Raw genomic sequence first — 17,457 nt, 5'->3', positions numbered from 1 at the left:
AAAATAAAAGTCCTTTTTAATTTTTAAACTATTTTATTGTTTTACTTTTTAATCTAGTATATATATATGGTGTGGTATGGTCATGGTATGGACATGGTATGGTCCACTTTACTTATTACTTTATTACAAGAATCTTCCAGACGTAGATACTGTACATTAATTGTTAAATAATATTTTACATCAAAGGTAAGAAGGATATATAAATCGTTAGACCCCCCCAAACCTAACTAACAATTGTTTGTAACGCTAACCCTTTTTTGGGGGGATACAAACAATGTCCAAGCGTGCAAATATCAAATATTTTTATCCAGTTGTGCGTTAATCAAGAGTCCGATTGTTTATTTAGAATGATTTAATATTGTTAATATTATTTAATATTAGTTTTGTCAGTGTCCTCTGCAGCGTCCTGCTTCTGTTCGCCTCCCGCCGCACACACCATCCTCTCCTTCAGCTTCTTGTTGGAGCTGATCATGAGGAAGGGGCTGAGGGTGGCGTAGCAGGAGGAGAAGAACACCCTCATGTCCGCCACCACGGCGGGAACCTGTGCTACAGTCAGCATGTAGATCCAGATCACGTTGTCGATGCCGAAGAACACGGCGTACAGGACCACCAGCATCACCACGGTCTTCGCCGCCCGCATCTCCATGGAGCCGCCCTGGGAGCGGCGGATGGCCCGGACCTGCCGGCTGTGCTTGTGCTGAAGTACCAGGATGTAGCCGCTGGAGCCGAGCATGAGGCCTACGAAGGAGAAGTCCCGTGCCGAGACGGCGGCGCCGTTAATAACGTACGACAGGTTGTCGCGGAAGTCGACGTGGCAGAAGCCCAGGTTCAGGGTGAACGGCGGCACTGTTCCGTTGCGAGGCGCGACGGAGAAGAACGGGGCGGCGATGCAGACCGCCATGTTGAGCAGCCACAGGCCTGCAAAGGTGGGCGCCACCAGCTGGGGCAGCCGAGCCTTGAGCCGGGCCAGCCTCGGGCCGCCGGCGGGGGCGATGGTCAGGGCCTGGAATACGCTCAGCATGCAGGTGAAGCAGACGGACAGCGCCCGGGTGATGCGGTACGTATAGATCACCACCTTGCAGCCGGAGTCGTTCAGCAGGTGCCGCAGCCCGAAGACGGTCATGGTCTGGGGGACGCCGCGCGTTAGCAGCAGCATCAGGTTAGCAAAGGCTAAGTGAGCCATGATCTGGTCTACAGGCTGCAGCCGGGGCTCCACCAAAGCAATATGGCCGTAGGCCGCCAACACCAGCATGTTACCCATGATGCCCAGCCCCGTCTGCAGGAGGAAGGAGACGCCCTTGATGGTGATGCAGAGATCCATAGAGGCAGATCTGCAGGGTGAATTAAACATTCATTAAAATGGGTAGCGCTTTAAAATAAGGCTAAACAAGGCACCTTTATAAAGGGTTTATAAATAGTTTATAACTGAGTTATTAATGGTTGTTAATTAGATTTACAACACATCAATAATAGAAAGGAAGGGCAACAGTACGTTTGCAAGCTGTGGGTTGCCAAATAACACAAACAAAATATGGCATCTTTCAAGAAGTTAAAGGACATATATAGTACATTGTTTCACACAACTATATTTAACATATTTCCATAAGTTATGTTTAAGTCTCAGGTTAGTCTTTTTTTACACCTCACAAAAACATAATTCATATGTTTCTTTCTACCAATCATTCAATATATATATATATGTATATATATATATATATATATATATATATATATATATATATATATATATATGTATATATATATATATATATACATATATATATATATGTAAAGTTTATATTATATATATAAGTCTTGTAATTATAAACAGTTAAATGATTTCTTTTTTTATTTGATCATATATTATGTGGTCTTTTGTTAAACTCTTGTTCTGAAATAAAAAGATTTGCTATCCCGTTAATTCAAATTATTATTTTCTCATTTTATAGGAACCTACATTCTGTTCTATACACAACTAAATAACAACTTTTTTTTTAATTATGCCATCCCATTACTCCAAAATTATACAGTAAAATTATTTAAAACTTACAAGACTAATACTATTTCTAATACTACTTTTCTTATTTAGTAAGACTTTAAAATGTGTTCTATACATTATGTGATGTTTAAAATATAGTGGATTTAACCTGAAAACAGATGTATTTGATTTTTTTTGTAGGAAAAAAATCTGCATTTAAAGAATGTTACACTGTTCTACACTGTAACATTCTTTAAATGCAGATTTCTCTTCCATGTTCAGTCTCTGCATGAGAAGCATGTGCAGCTTCTCCCCCAGCTCTGCAGTGCACGCAACTACCATTAGGGTTGCCAGGTCCAACAAAAATATCCAGCCCAAACTCAGTCTAAAATCTGCCCTTCAGAAGCTTAAACTAGCTCAAGTTTTAAGCAAACGGCAAAATAACTATGAGTGTACGACAACTATGAATGTATGAGTATTTTTAGGGGTTCATTATTAGTATTGCTATTTATCATAAAGGCAGTAATGATATTGTAACATTAGCCGTTTATTGGTTCTTTTATAACAATTATAACACAAAAAGAACTGACTTTTACTAACTTTTCTCTTTTTGTCCCTTCTGAACTCTCTTTTCTCCTCTTTTTTTATTGTCTTGTGATTTTTGGTTATATTGTGATTTTTTTTGCTCTCTCTCTCTATCTCTCCCCTATTTCTCTTTCCTTTTCATGCAGTCATTTATGTGTTATGTTTTTCTGGTTCTTATTGTTGTAATCATGGTAATTTTCAACTACTGTCCAATTTGGCAGGAAAACCGCAAACCTGGCAACTCTGACTACCATAATACATGGTTAAGACACACAGATTCGTCTTTTTATCTAGCTAATATGTTAGTTTTGTGTTGCTTTAATCGAATAACATGCTTTAAGCATTTTTTATTTTAAATATGTCATTATTATAAGCCTGATTTATTGGTGCCCCCCTACTAAAACACTAGAAACACCATAGCTAATGTAGCTAATACAGACAATTCCACTGTTATACAACAATACTGCAATTCTCCTGTTGGTTTAATGTAATTAAAAGTGATAATATCCAGTTACGTACCTGTATCCTCTCGGTGCAGCGGCCTACTCACTCATTTGTAGGCGGCATTGCAATCTGCACCTAAACTTTTCCTAATTTATAGCGTCTACCGTTCACCTATTCGCCCACGGGGGCGTCTCTGAGATCTGCACAAACTGGAAAAAACAGCAGAACGTTCAGAGAAACCATGGAAACATTTCCACACACACCTGCTCACCTTTTCAATTACTGATTTACTGCAAAAACAACAAAGCTGCTGTGCATCTGCTCTCTTAACAAGATTTAACAAGATTTAAAAACCATCTGATGTATTTAAATTAAATGTATATACTGGATATTTTATTTGTTTCACATTTATATAGTACATTTTATACTTTATAAAGCATTAAAGTTAACATATTTTCATGAATTATGTTTGAGTTAGTCTCAGGTTAGTCTTTTTACAGCTCACAAGAACATATGTTGATGCATTTAATGCATACAGTGGTGTAAGAGAAAGTGTTTGCCTGCTGTATTATTTCTTATTTATTTGCATGTTTTTGTCATCAAAATAATTTAAATATTAAGCAAGTTAACACAAAATGCATGTTTTTAAGTAAAGCTTTTCATGAAAAAAATACTCTGTGGATGGATGAGACAAAAGTTTACCTTTTTGGAAGGTGTGTGTCCCATTAATACTGGCATAAAACTAACACCGCATTTCAAAAACAGAATATCAAACCTACAGTAAAACATGGTGGTGGTAGTATGATGGTCTAGAGCTGTCTTGCTGCTTCAGGACCTGCATCAGACTTACTGTGATAAATAGAATCATGAATTCCTCTGTCTACCAAAAAGTCCTGAAGGAGAATGTTCAGCAATCTGTTCATGACCTCAAGCTGAAACGAACTTGGGTTCTGCAGCAGGACAATGACCCAAAACACACCAGCAAGTCTACGTCTGATTGGCTGAAGAAAAACAAAGTGAAGACTTTGGAGTGGCCTAGTCAAAGTCCTGAAGTTCTGAATCCGATTGAGATGTTGTAGTGTGATCTTAAAAAGCTGTTTCATACTGGAAAACCCTCCGATGCAGTGGAATTACAACAATTATATAAAATTATATTCAATAAAATATGAGTTTTTCTGATTTTGCTATTTATAGGTTTATGTTTAAGTAAAATAAACATTGTTGTTTTATTCTATAAACTACTGACAACATTTCTCCTAAATTCCAAATAAAAATATGTCATTTAGAGCATTTATTTACAGAAAATGAGAAATGGCAAAAAAGATGCAGAGCTTTCAGACCTCAAATAATGCAAAGAAAACAAGTTCATATTCATAAAGTTTTAAGAGTTCAGAAATAAATATTTGGTGGAATAACCCTGGTTTTAATCACAGTTTATTTTTCATGCATCTTGGCATCATGTTCTCCTCCACCAGTCTTACACACTGCTTTTGGATAACTTCATGCTGCTTTGCTCCTGGTGCAAAAAAATCAAGCAGTTCAGTTTGGTGGTTTGATGGTTTGTGATCATCCATCTTCCTCTTGATTATATTCCAGAAATTTTCACATTGATAAAATCAAAGAAACTCATCATTTTTAAGTGGTCTCTTATTTTACTTTTTCACACCACTGGATATAAGCTATATAAGCTATGATTTTATCACATTTATTTGATCTTTTTAAAAACTTTTTTAAACTTTAGGCCTCGTCTCCAGTCACATAACTTTTGGAGCTGACCTTTTGTACGTGATCAGATCTATATTCAGTGTTGTGTAAATTGTTTATTTTGTTAGCGCTGATGCTCCAGTGTACTCTGGCATGTTAATTAGTGCACCCTGTGCTCTCAGGGGTTCAGTCACTCGGCTGATTTCCCTCAGGTTCACTTCTAACCCTAAATGAAAACATCATTATGTAGACGAGTCTGCACACGTTCACTCGCTGCGTCTGAGTTTCATCATTTAACTTTTTAAATATAATAAACACCATCAGCCTTCCCCCGACCGGCGAGACACCGCAGCATGTTTATAACAGAGCTTATTAAATAGTTCCTGCACTGGGCTTTACAACACACTACACACACTACAGGGGTTGGACAATGAAACTGAAACACCTGGTTTTAAAGCAAAATAATTTATCATAGTGACGGACAGTTCTGGTGGAAACAGGAGAGTTGAGGTGAACATTGAATTCTGCGTGATTTGATCAGCCGTGGTTTTATGGTTTTTGGATACAATCCGGGTTAGCACCCGAACATCCCTTTCAGACAGCTTCCTCTTACAGCGTCCACAGTTAATCCTGTTGGATGTGGTTGGTCCTTCTTGGTGGTATGCTGACATTACCCTGGATACCGTGGCTCTTGATGCATCACAAAGACTTGCTGTCTTGGTCACAGATGCTCCAGCAAGACGTGCACCAACAATTTGTCCTCTTTTGAACTCTGGTATGTCTCCCATAATGTTGTGTGCATTGCAATATTTAGAGCAGAACTGTGCTCTTACCCTGCTAATTGAACCTTCACACTCTGCTCTTACTGGTGCAATGTGCAATTAATGAAGATTGAACACCAGGCTGCTCCAATTTAGCCATGAAACCTCCCACATGCCTAAATTTCCTTCGGGATAAATAAAGTATCTATCTATCTATCTATCTATCTATCTATCTATCTATCTATCTATCTATCTATCTATCTATCTATCTATCTATCTATCTATCTATCTATCTATCTATCTATCTATCTATCTATCTATCTATCTATCTATCTATCTATCTATCACGCTAAAATGATGACAGGTGTTTCAGTTTCATTGTCCAACCCCTGTACATTACCAGTCAAAAGTTTTTTCTTTTGATTCAAGATTCAAGATATTTATTGTCACGCCGCAAAGTTCAGGTGTACGTGTGAGTAAAAACACTTGGGTGCAGGTTCCCACTAGTGTTCAGAGAACAGCATTTACAATATTTAGTGGAATAACCCTAGTTTTTAATCACAGTTTTCGTGCATCTTGGCATCATGTTCTCCTCCACCAGTCTTACACACTGCTTTTGGATAATTTTATGCCACTCCTGGTTCAGGTGTGTACTATTAAATAGAGTGTACTACTAAATATACTATTATATGAATGAATAGTGAAGTGATCTATCAGACTATAAAGGAACACATACGAAATCATGTAGTAACTTAAAAACAGTGTTAAACAAACCAAAAAACTCTGTGAAACATTTAGGTGCTCTTATCTTCCTATCCTGGGGTGGTCCTGATGAGTGCCAGTTCCATTATTATTACATTTTTTATGGTCTTTACAGTGAATGCACTCGAGGACACTTTCAAAGTTTTTAAAATTCTTCTTTTTGGATTGATTGAACTGATTAAAGAAACCATAATCTGGTGGTCCGCGGCCCCCGGTTGAGAAACCCTGCTCTAAAACACATTAAGAGACAAGAAATTCAAGTAATTAACTCTTGATGAGTTCAGCACAGCTGTTAACTGAAAGCCTGAATTCCAGGTGACTCTACCTCATAAAGCTGACTGAGAAAATCCAGCAGAGATGTGTAAAACTGTCTAATCTAAGCAAGATGAAGAATTAGAATTTAGATTGAAGAATCTAAAATATGAATCATATTCTGGTTTATTTAACACTTTTTTATTAACACTTTTTTACAGACCACTAAAAAAAAAGAAAAAACACTTGATTTAAAGTGTGTCCAAATTTTGACTGTTATTGTATACATATAAAATAAATAAATTAATAAATATACAAATAAATCTTATTTGTATTCTATTCGTATACCCTGTACTGTGTTGGTCTTGCAGTGTAGAAAGAGAATTTTAAATAATAATAATAATAATTATTATTATTACTATTACTATTATTTATTATAGGAAGCACCTTTCACGTAAAAACATTGTTTGTGAGTGAAGAATTAGAGCCTCAACCATTAAAAAACATTAAATAAACATTGATTCAATGTCAGAATGCTAACACTAACTGATGGCTATGAAAGATTTAATAAATGCAACTAAAATATTAACATTTATTCATTATTATTTGCTGTCAGGGTCCCTTTTTTATGTTTGTTTCAGAAATAAATTTAAGCACTCATATATAATCCCACAGCTGTTTTTTTATGTTGTTGTTGTTTTAGAAATAACTTTACTGCACTTAATCTTGAGCTGAAACTGATAAACAGAAGCGGCGTCAGTGTTTAAATGTCAGAGCAGACCCTGAGCTCTCCGGAGGCTCGTTAGTTAATCCCAGGTGAGGAAGATTACAGTGTGATCATCAGTGATGGGATTAGTGCACTGATGTTCTAAACTGCCACACTTGTTTTTCACGTCTCACTGTTGGCTGGCTAATGCTAATGCTAAAAATATAGCATAAGGCTTAGTGTTGTTTACGTCTTTTAAAGATTTTTAATGATATCCGGTTTATACAGCACCAGTTTTTTGCTTTTTTAAAATATTCTGCACTGTAGATTAATACTAAACTCATCCAAACTATGAAGAAAAACATTCTTCAAAGTTGCACCTCTTGCTTAGCCTATATTATCAGATTTGCACATCTCTGCTGGATTTTCTCAGTCAGCTTTATGAGGTAGAATCACCTGGAATTCAGGCTTTCAGTTAACAGCTGTGCTGAACTCGTAAAGAGTTAATTACTTGAATTTCTTGTCTCTTAATAAAGTGTTTGAGAGCATCAGTTAAAGTAAAGTAGTGAAGAGGTAGAGTTACAGGTATACAGTGAATAGTGAATATTTGAGTAATGTTCTAATCCAGATCATGAGAAGCAACAACTACTCAACTAGGGCCCTATCACAAAGATTTCACACTTCTTACTCAGTGATAAAACTACACGAGTGCCCAAAGTGTAATTATGGTGCGCGGCAGTGGACAAATAGCTATTTTACTAAACGCGAGAAAACGAAACTCAGAGATGTGTGTCTGGACAGGACTAAAATTACCGGAGGACCACAGAGTTCAGAGAAAAATAGTAGATAATTCAGCCTGTAATGTCTCAGATGATGTCTGAGAAAAACACAGACATGGACGTTCCGGACGGGAATAAAATCACAGAGGATAAAAACCCGCATAAAAGAGAAAATTACCCCAGAACCCTCTGAGAAACTAATTCTGTACGGATAGGGCTTAAGTAAAGAAAAAAAATCACTTTAAGAGATGAAGTTAAATCAATCTGTAACATTTTAAGAACTTTTCAAGAAAGTATCCTCAAGTGCTGTTGCAAAACTTTATGATGATAGAACTGGCACTCATCAGGACCGCCCCAGAAAAGGAAGGGTTAGAGTTTCCTCTGTTGTACAGGATAAGTTCATCAGAGTTACCGGCCTCAAAAACCGCAAGTTAACAAACAGCTCCCCAGATTAGAGCACCTAAATACTTCTTCACAGAGTATTTTGGTTTGTTTAACACTGATTTTAAGTTACTACATGATTCCTTATGTGTTCCTTCATAGTCTGATAGATCACTTCACTGTTCATTTACTATGTAGGAAAAAATATTAAACTGCTTAAAAAAACATTAAAATGTTAATTAACATTTGAACATGCATACCTAATATCTAAGCCTGTTTAGGCCTGTTTTTCCAGAATTAGCTTTTTTTTAGCAGTTTATCCACTAGAAGGTGCTGCAGAGCTGCAGTTCAGTTTAAAAACCTGAAGAACCTATAATAAAGAGCAGAATGGGGTGGTTTGTGGGCCTCAGGTTGGTTAGCATTAGCTCTTGTGAAAGAGTTTAGCTTCTGTATTTACACTTAACCTCAAATCAGACATCTAATCAGGCCCAGTTCTGGCCTGTACCTGCTGCTTTCATCTGATGTTCATCTGATGGATTAAAAGAGCATTAACTTCATCCTCTACATTTACAGCTCTGAAAATAAAATAAGATACCACTTAAAAATGATGAGTTTCTTTGATTTTCCCAAATTGAAAACCTCTGGAATATAATCAAGAGGAAGATGGATGATCACAATCCATCAAACCACCAAACTGAACTGCTTAAATGTTTGCACCAGGAGTAAAGCAGCATAAAGTAATCCAAAAGCAGTGTGTAAGACTGGTGGAGGAGAACATGATGCCAAGATGCATGAAAACTATGATTGAGGAAAAAAAATGTAAGAATGCTGTTTTCTGTCTGTAATGCACTGAAAAAGAGACTCTAATATAGCAAATAAATGCAATTAACTAAGATATTTAATAGCTTTTTTTTTTTTTCAACTGCATTGGAATCCTGTGTGTAATATTTTATATTTCATATTGACCTTTTTGTTTTATAAACCATCCATAAAAGGTAAAAAAAAATATTTAAAAAAAATAAATGTTCTAAAATTAAATTAGTAAAATAAATTAATTCGTAAAAATTAACTAGTACCGGTACTAGTGTTTTTTTTCAGTGTTTTTGCAGTGAAAGGGGCCAAACTACTGTTTCATTGGTTTATTAACTTGTTATTTTCTGGTCTTATAAATGGTCTTTCTGATGGACAACACCATTTAAATAGTGTTATGTGCAAGTAAACATAAAAAAAATCCATGATTATATATATATATATATATATATATATATATATATATATATATATATATATATAAAGACAATGTCCATTGTAATGGATGCAGGGTCTGATATACTTAAAAACCAGAGTTATTCCACCAAATATTGATTTTTAAACTGTTTTGCTTTATTTGAGGTCTGAAAGCTCTGCTTTTTATTTTTTTATTATTTTAGCCATTTCTCTTTTTCTGCAAATAAATGCTCTAAATGACTTCAATATATTTGTATTTGGAATTTGGGAGAAATGTTGTCTGTAGTTTATAGAATAAAACAAAAAACAATGTTCATTTTACTCAAACATAAACCTATAAATAGCAAAATTAGAGAAACTGATTCAGAAACTGATTCAGAAACTGAAGTGGTAAGAGTTTTGGACGCTGCTTGAGTCTGAAGTAAAGGAGGGGAGCTGTGTAAATCAGATGGATTGCTCTGTCCAGGTGACAGCGGTGGATCAGTCAGGTGTGTATCATCCAGGTAATGAGGGGCAGGTGGAGTCGGGGCTCAGTGGGGCTTCACTGGACCGTACAGAGTCTCAGGCTCCCTGCGGTTCTTTAGTAAAGAGTATAAGAGTGACAGGAGCTCCTCAGTGTTGGGGAGTTTAAGGCTGGTGTGACAGGAAACACTCCAGCAGTGTGTGTGTGTGTGTGTCTGTGTGCGTGTGTGTGTGTGGTGGCGGTCCTACTTGGTCAGCACCTTACCAGGTAAGGCTGGTTATGATTGTTTTTACCTGTGTTAGAATGTAAAGTGATAATATAAAATTTTTTCTCCAATTTAGAAGATTTATCTGATTAAACATCATTCAGATGCAGGCCAGCAGAACAGTTAAAACGTATACATTACTATTGTTTAATAACTAGTACTTGACTTATTCAGTATTCAGTGTCCAGTATGAATTGTTCAGTGTACACTATGAATTATTTAGCAACACATAACAATTATACAGTGTCATCTATGAATTATTCACTGTGCACCAAGGATTATATTTAGTAACTACAGAAAATGATTCAGTATCCACTATGTTATTTAGTATCTGCTGTGCTGTATTCACTATCCACTATGATTTTTTTCTGTAACTGCTATGACATATACAGTATCTACTATGAATTATTTACTATATAATATAAGGTATTCAGTATCCATTATGAATGATTCTGTAACTTCTATGACAAATACAGTATCTACTATGAATTACTATAAATTATTATCTAATGTGTGGTAATGTTCAGTATCCACTGTGTATTGTCTCTACTATGAATAACACATGGTCTACTGTAAAATATGTATTATGCACTATGCATTGTTTAGTCCTTTCTTTTACTTAGGATAAATTATGAATTATTCTGTAACTACTATAACATATACAGTATCCACTATAAATTATTTTGCAATTGCTATAAAATATATGGTATCTACTATGAATAATTCAGTAGAGACCATGAATTAATGCATAACTACTATGAAATCTACAGTATCTAGTACGAAATCTACAGTATATACTATGCATTATTTAGTATCCACTATGAATTATTATGTACCTGCTGTGAAATATTCAGTATCTAGTATGAAATCTACAGTATATACTATGAATTATTAAGTATTCACTATTAATTATTTTGTACCTACCTTGAAATATATATTATATATCATGAATGATTTAGTATCCACTATGAATTATTATGTACCTACTTTGAAATATTCAGTATCTAGTATGAAATATACAATATCTACTATAGATTATTTTGTATTCACTAAGAATTATTATGTAACTACTCTGAAATATACAGTATTCACTATGAATTATTTAGTATCCACTATGAATAATTCTGTAACTACTGTGAAATATTCTTTTATTTAGAATAAATTATGAATGATTTTGTAACTAATGACATATACAGTATCCACTATGAATTATTTTGCAATTATTATGAAATATATGGTATCTACTATGATTTATTCAGTCAAGACTATGAATTAATGTATAACGTCTATGAAACATACAGAATTTACAATGAAATATACAGCATCTAGATTATTTAGTATCCACTATGATTTTTCTGTAACTACTTTGAAATATATAGTATATACTATAAATTATTTAGTATCCACTTTGATTTACTTTGTAACTACTGGGAAATATTTAGTATCCATGCTGAGTTTTTCTGTAGTTACTCTGAATTGAGTATCTGCTGTATCCAGTATAAATAATTATTGATCTGTGGTAAATGGTCAGTGTTTTAAAGTGATAACTGTGCTGTATCTGGCTCTGTGTTTGATAGCTGTATCCAGTATGAATAAGTGTTGATCTGTGGTAAATGGTCAGTGTATTAACGTGATAACTGTGCTGTATCTGGCTCTGTGTTTGATAGCTGTATCCAGTATGAATAATTATTGATCTGTGGTAATTGATCAGTATATTAAAAGGATAATGTATCTGGCTCTGTGTTTGATAGCTGTATCCAGTATGAATAATTGTTAAAGTGATAACTGTGCTGTATCTGACTCTGTGTTTGATAGCTGTATCCAGTATGAATAATTATTGAGCTGTGGTAATTGATCAGTGTATTAAAGTGATAACTGTGCTGTATCTGACTCTGTGTTTGATAGCTGTATCCAGTATGAATAATTATTGAGCTGTGGTAATTGATCAGTGTATTAAAGTGATAACTGTGCTGTATCTGACTCTGTGTTTGATAGCTGTATCCAGTATGAATAATTATTGAGCTGTGGTAATTGATCAGTGTATTAAAGTGATAACTGTGCTGTATCTGGCTCTGTGTTTGATAGCTGTATCCAGTATGAATAATTATTGATCAGTGGTAATTGATCAGTGTATTAAAGTGATAATGTATCTTGTTCTCTGTGTTTGATAGCTGTATCCAGTATGAATAATTATTGATCAGTGGTAATTGATCAGTGTATTAAAGTGATAATGTATCTTGTTCTCTGTGTTTGATAGCTGTATCCAGTATGAATAATTATTGATCAGTGGTAATTGATCAGTGTATTAATGTGTTAATGTATCTTGTTCTCGGTGTTTGATAGCTGGTGATGGATCTGTATTTTCTGACCCGTGGGCTGCTGTATCTGTTCCTGCCTGTGTTCGGGGTCCCGGGGAACTGTGCTGTGATCTGGGCCTTCCTGCTGGCACTGCGCCAGGAGGGCACCCTCCTGCCGGCCGATGCCATCGTCCTGCACCTGGCCTGTGCCAACCTGCTGGTGGTGAGCTGCCGCTGTGTGTTCGAGGTCTTCGCCAACTTCCAGGTTTTTAACGGCTTTAACGACCCCGGCTGTAAGGGCATCTACTTCATATACAGGTAATACAGCTCAGCTACCGATTTACAATACATACTGATATTAATGATATAATTCATACTGCTTTTAGATGTTTTTATTCTCAGTGATTTATGTTTTTATCGCTCTGCTTTGGACTAGTTGTGTTAATATGGTATAATGTAGATCTGGATTTTTTTCACTATCTACTCTGAATTATTTTATTTATTATAATATCTTTTTTTTTATTTGTTTCTAGTATTTATAGTAACTTGTATAAATTATTCAGTGTCTGCTATTAATCATTTAGTACCGAATGTGGATTAATCAGTATGCACTATGTATTTTTTTAGCACAAGCAATAAAGTATTCAGTAACTAGAATTATTTTTTAGGTCCATACAATTTATTATTTACTCGGTAGATGTATTATTCAATAACTTTCACAATTTATTTAGTAAATACTAAGAAATATTGAGTATCCATTATGAACTATTTTTAAAATACTAATAATTATTGAGTATCCATTATGAACTACTTCAAAATACTAATATCTATTCAGTATCCACTATAAATAATTTTTTAAATGCTAATAATTAATTTGTATCCACTCTGAATAATCTTTTAAATACTTATAATAATTCAGTATCCACTATGAATTATTTTAAAAATACTAATCATTTTTCAGTATCCACTATGAACTATTTTAAAATTCTAATAATTATTCAGTATCCACTATAAATATTGTTTTTAAATACTAAAAATTATTTAGTATCCATTATTATTTTTTAATTGTTAATAAATATTTAGTATCAACTATAAATATTTAATTTAATGTTAAAAATGATTCAGTATCCACTATGAATTAAATTTTATATACTAATAATTTATTCAGTATCCACTATGAAGTATTTTTAAATACTGATAATTATTCAGTACGCATTATAAACTATTTTGAAATACTTATAATTTATTCAGTATCCACTATGGAGTATTTTTAAATACTATTAATTAATAATTATTCAATAATTATTCAGTATCTAATATGAAGATTTTTCAGTATCCACTATTAATATATATCTTTTAAATATTAATAATTATTGCATATCCACTATGAATTACCCATTACTGCTAGATATGGTTATGTAGAATCCATAATGAATTATTATTTGGTGATTAATAGATCAGTAGGCTTGCAAACAACTTGTTTATTGCGTTTATTGATAATATTTGGATTATTGATTATTGATTAATATCTCTGGATGATCAGGACGTTCCGTGGGCTCTCTATCTGGCTGACCTTCACTCTGAGCTCCTATCAGTGTTTGAGTATAGCGCCCCCTGGCTCTCACTGGGCGACGCTTCGCTCGCTGTTTGGCCGTTATCTGTGGCTGATCTTCCTGCTGCTGTGGATCATCAACACCTCGGCCAGCGCTCCGACTCTGGTCTTCGCCGTCGCCGCGAGGAACGACTCCAAGCTGCTGGAGAACAGCATCAACATCCAGTTCTGCTTCATCAACTTCCCCTCCGTCTTCGCTAAAGACGCTAACGGTGCGTTGCAGGTGGTCCGGGACGTTATCCCCATGTCTCTGATGACCACCGCCAGCTTCATTATCCTCGTCTTCCTCTACCGCCACAGCCGGCAGGTCTCCAATCTCCGCAGCGGCGCGGGAACCGGAGGGGGCGGAGCTTCAGCCGAGCGCCGGGCGGCCATTTCTGTGGTAGTGCTGGTGACGTTCTACGTGCTGATGTACGGCGTGGATAACGGGCTGTGGGTTTACACACTGACGGTCAAGCAGACGCTGTCCTCTGCTCTAATCAGCGATCTGAGGATCTTCTTTTCTATGCTCTTCGCCGCCATCAGCCCCATCATCATCATCACCACCAACATGAAGGTGAAGAAGCAGCTGTTGTAATGTTATGTCAAACAAACCAGAGCTTAAAAAAGAGGTAAATGAGAAACACGTGACAAAAATCAGCACTCAGGAGATGATGAACAGGAGAACAGTTCCTTTCACTGACTGAGATGACACAGACTGTAAGGGGCTTATGGGAATTGTAGTGAAGGGAAATGAATGAAGCAAATAGAGAACATGGATGCAGAACAAACATTTTTACCTTTTTATTGCTGGAGCTTTGATTAATTGATTAACGTAAGATAATTAAATATACCTTTTATTTCAAGATGTAATTTTAAGATTTTGATTTTGAAGTATGAAATTTCTACATTTGTAAAGAATACTGTAATTGTATTTGTTTAGAATGTGTTTTCCCACAAACCTTTCAAATATGTTCTATTTTAGTTGAGTTATTTAAGTTAAAATTAAATAAACAAATATATCTGTCATATTTTTATTCAAATATAATAAAAATGTAAAGTTCAAAAATATGTAATGTTGCAATGTCATTTCAAAGATATTAGAACTTAAAATAACTTTAAAATAACTAAATAATACCTTGTTACGCAACGGAAAAAAGATGGCAATACTTTGCCAAGTCACTGATTTGCAAACAAGTTTAAGCACAAAAAGATAAATGAGAAACACGTGACAAAAATCAGTACTCAGGAGATGATGAACAGGAGAACAGTTCCCTGTTCATATGTTTTACCTTGTAAATAAAGAATATTTTAAAATGTAAATGAAATGTTTGAATATATACAACATATTTGAGATTTAATAGTTGAAATAAAAGTTAGACAGTAATGTTGATTGTATTTGAGTGTATACCATTGTAAGGTTGGATTTTTTTATTTATTTAAGGTGGTATTTAAGGGTTGGATTATGTAATATCATTAGTTTGTGCACTAGAGGGAGACTTTATGTCACTTTGCGATTGGGGGTTTTCTCTCTATTTTGTTCTTCTTGGCAGTAAATTATGTAAATAAGCCTTTTTAACAGGGCTACATGATATTAAAAAATACTGATATTGCAACATTTTGTTATTTTTGTGATATATATTGTCTATATATAATTTGATTCAGATTTGTCCAGACCTCACAGTATTAAAAATGCACTCCATGTATCAAAAATTGGCAATATCAAATATAAATCATTTAGTAAATATTTCACAAAAAAAAAAAAATAATAAAAAAAATACAAAATTTCCAAAATTTGGTTGAGCAAATAATGGAATTATAGGTGTGGGATCATTTGCCTTTTTTTTACTTGCTAACTTTATTTTTTTTTTCTCTTATTTTTAATCACATTTTCTTTCTAATTTACAAGGCCAATTACCCAACCCACTCATTAGGACTCCCCCTATCACTAGTGATGCCCCAACACACCAGGATCAGGGTGAAGACTAGCACACACCTCCTCCAACACATGTGAAGTAAGACTCCGCCTCTTTCTCAGCGACCCGGTTCTGATACATCAGCTCACAGACGCAGCCGTTGCTGATCCACATCACCCTAGGAGTGATGAGAGAGCACCATCTACTGTACCCACCCAGAGAGAGCAAGACTAATTGTGCCCTCTCAGGGCTCTGGCAGCTGATGGCAAGCTGCAGGACTGGTATTCGAACCAGCAATCTTCCGATCATAGACCACTTGGCACCCAGAAATTCTTCATTCTGATCCAGATTCGTTATTTTTGGGGGGTATTTGGTTTTTACATATGAAATCTATTTTAAGTTTCAGTTTTACGATTCTGTCCGTATAGTGTGGTATTATGGTGAAAATCACAAGGCCCTACACTGTAGGTCCTGTGTAATAATGTGACTATTGTGACAATGCTTAATGCTAATATACTCCACAGCCTTTACTCTCGTATAAATTCTGTTATTTTTATTAGGAACTGAACTCATCACCTCCTGTCTGTGTGTGTTTAGTTATTTATGTAAATTCAGAGTGAACTCCTGGTCTGTAATTTGTGAGCAGATGGTGAACGGACTCCGGGCTCATCTCCTGTGGTTCTGTAATGGTGTTGTTTTGTCTCTTTAGTGGTCATTAACAGTTTGCGCGGTGTGTGAAACGTCCCGCGGGTAAATAATGAAAGTGTTTAATTGCCTTGGAGAATATGGCCTGAAGCCCGCGGGACAGGGAGCACTCTCTACAGGACGATACAGGAGAATAATAATAATACAGTAATTACGACTTCAGTCTAAACTTTCAGATCAGATTAAACTGGTAGGAATGAGCTGAGAGTTCGGGTCTTTTTTGGCCCTCAAAACTTTTTCATTTTTAATTATTATTTTGACTATTTATCATATGTTTAAAGTTTCATATTACACAGAAAACCCAAATTTTTATTTCCTGTTGTGTATGCATCATACACCCTGTTATGGCAATAATTTTAGGACAATTTGGGTTAAACTTAGCATTTGATGGAAATGTGGTTGAGCTACAGTTGAGCAGATGTTGCAAATGCAGCTGAATTGCTAATGGAGGTTGATTGAAAAAATAAAATAGACTTGTGTCACTTCTGTTCACCCCCAGGATTCATAAATACAGCACTTTTAGCTGATGCTCTCAACAGGCTTACAATGCTAGTAATAGGGGCACAGAGTTACCCATGCAAAAGATAAATCACTATTTTTACACCAATTAATTCAGTGTAAATGCTGAAAATATCTATTTA

General features: G+C 35.2%; 2 protein-coding genes across 2 annotated transcripts; one reads left to right on the top strand and one right to left on the bottom strand.

Annotated features, from left to right (window-relative positions):
* Window positions 1-87: 87 nt before the first annotated feature.
* On the bottom strand, window positions 88-3,201 carry LOC103038294 (olfactory receptor class A-like protein 1). The gene is made up of 2 exons (XM_007256676.4): window positions 3,083-3,201; window positions 88-1,331 (listed from the first exon to the last, which is right to left on the bottom strand). The coding sequence occupies exon 2, from the start codon at window positions 1,319-1,321 to the stop codon at window positions 368-370; it is 954 nt and encodes a 317-aa protein (XP_007256738.3). The 5' UTR covers window positions 1,322-1,331; window positions 3,083-3,201; the 3' UTR covers window positions 88-367.
* A 6,976-nt stretch (window positions 3,202-10,177) lies between these two features.
* On the top strand, window positions 10,178-15,116 carry LOC103029126 (olfactory receptor class A-like protein 1). The gene is made up of 3 exons (XM_015607704.3): window positions 10,178-10,309; window positions 12,651-12,922; window positions 14,148-15,116. Exons 2-3 carry the CDS (start codon window positions 12,657-12,659, stop codon window positions 14,791-14,793), a joined length of 912 nt encoding a protein of 303 aa, XP_015463190.2. The 5' UTR covers window positions 10,178-10,309; window positions 12,651-12,656; the 3' UTR covers window positions 14,794-15,116.
* Window positions 15,117-17,457: the final 2,341 nt, after the last annotated feature.

This window comes from Astyanax mexicanus, chromosome 24, assembly GCF_023375975.1.
Source record: "Astyanax mexicanus isolate ESR-SI-001 chromosome 24, AstMex3_surface, whole genome shotgun sequence".
NCBI lineage: Eukaryota > Metazoa > Chordata > Actinopteri > Characiformes > Acestrorhamphidae > Astyanax > Astyanax mexicanus.
The sequence above is the reverse complement of the archived record's forward strand: the minus strand, read 5'-3'. Positions and strand labels throughout refer to the sequence as shown.

What these genes read in the sequence shown, in the direction of transcription:
- LOC103038294 (XM_007256676.4), bottom strand. Translation starts at nt 1,321, where the DNA reads ATGGATCTCTGCATCACCATCAAGGGCGTCTCCTTCCTCCTGCAGACG.
- LOC103029126 (XM_015607704.3), top strand. Translation starts at nt 12,657, where the DNA reads ATGGATCTGTATTTTCTGACCCGTGGGCTGCTGTATCTGTTCCTGCCT. An exon ending in GGCATCTACTTCATATACAG is followed by an intron (nt 12,923 to 14,147) that starts GTAATACAGCTC and finishes CTGGATGATCAG; the next exon opens with GACGTTCCGTGGGCTCTCTA.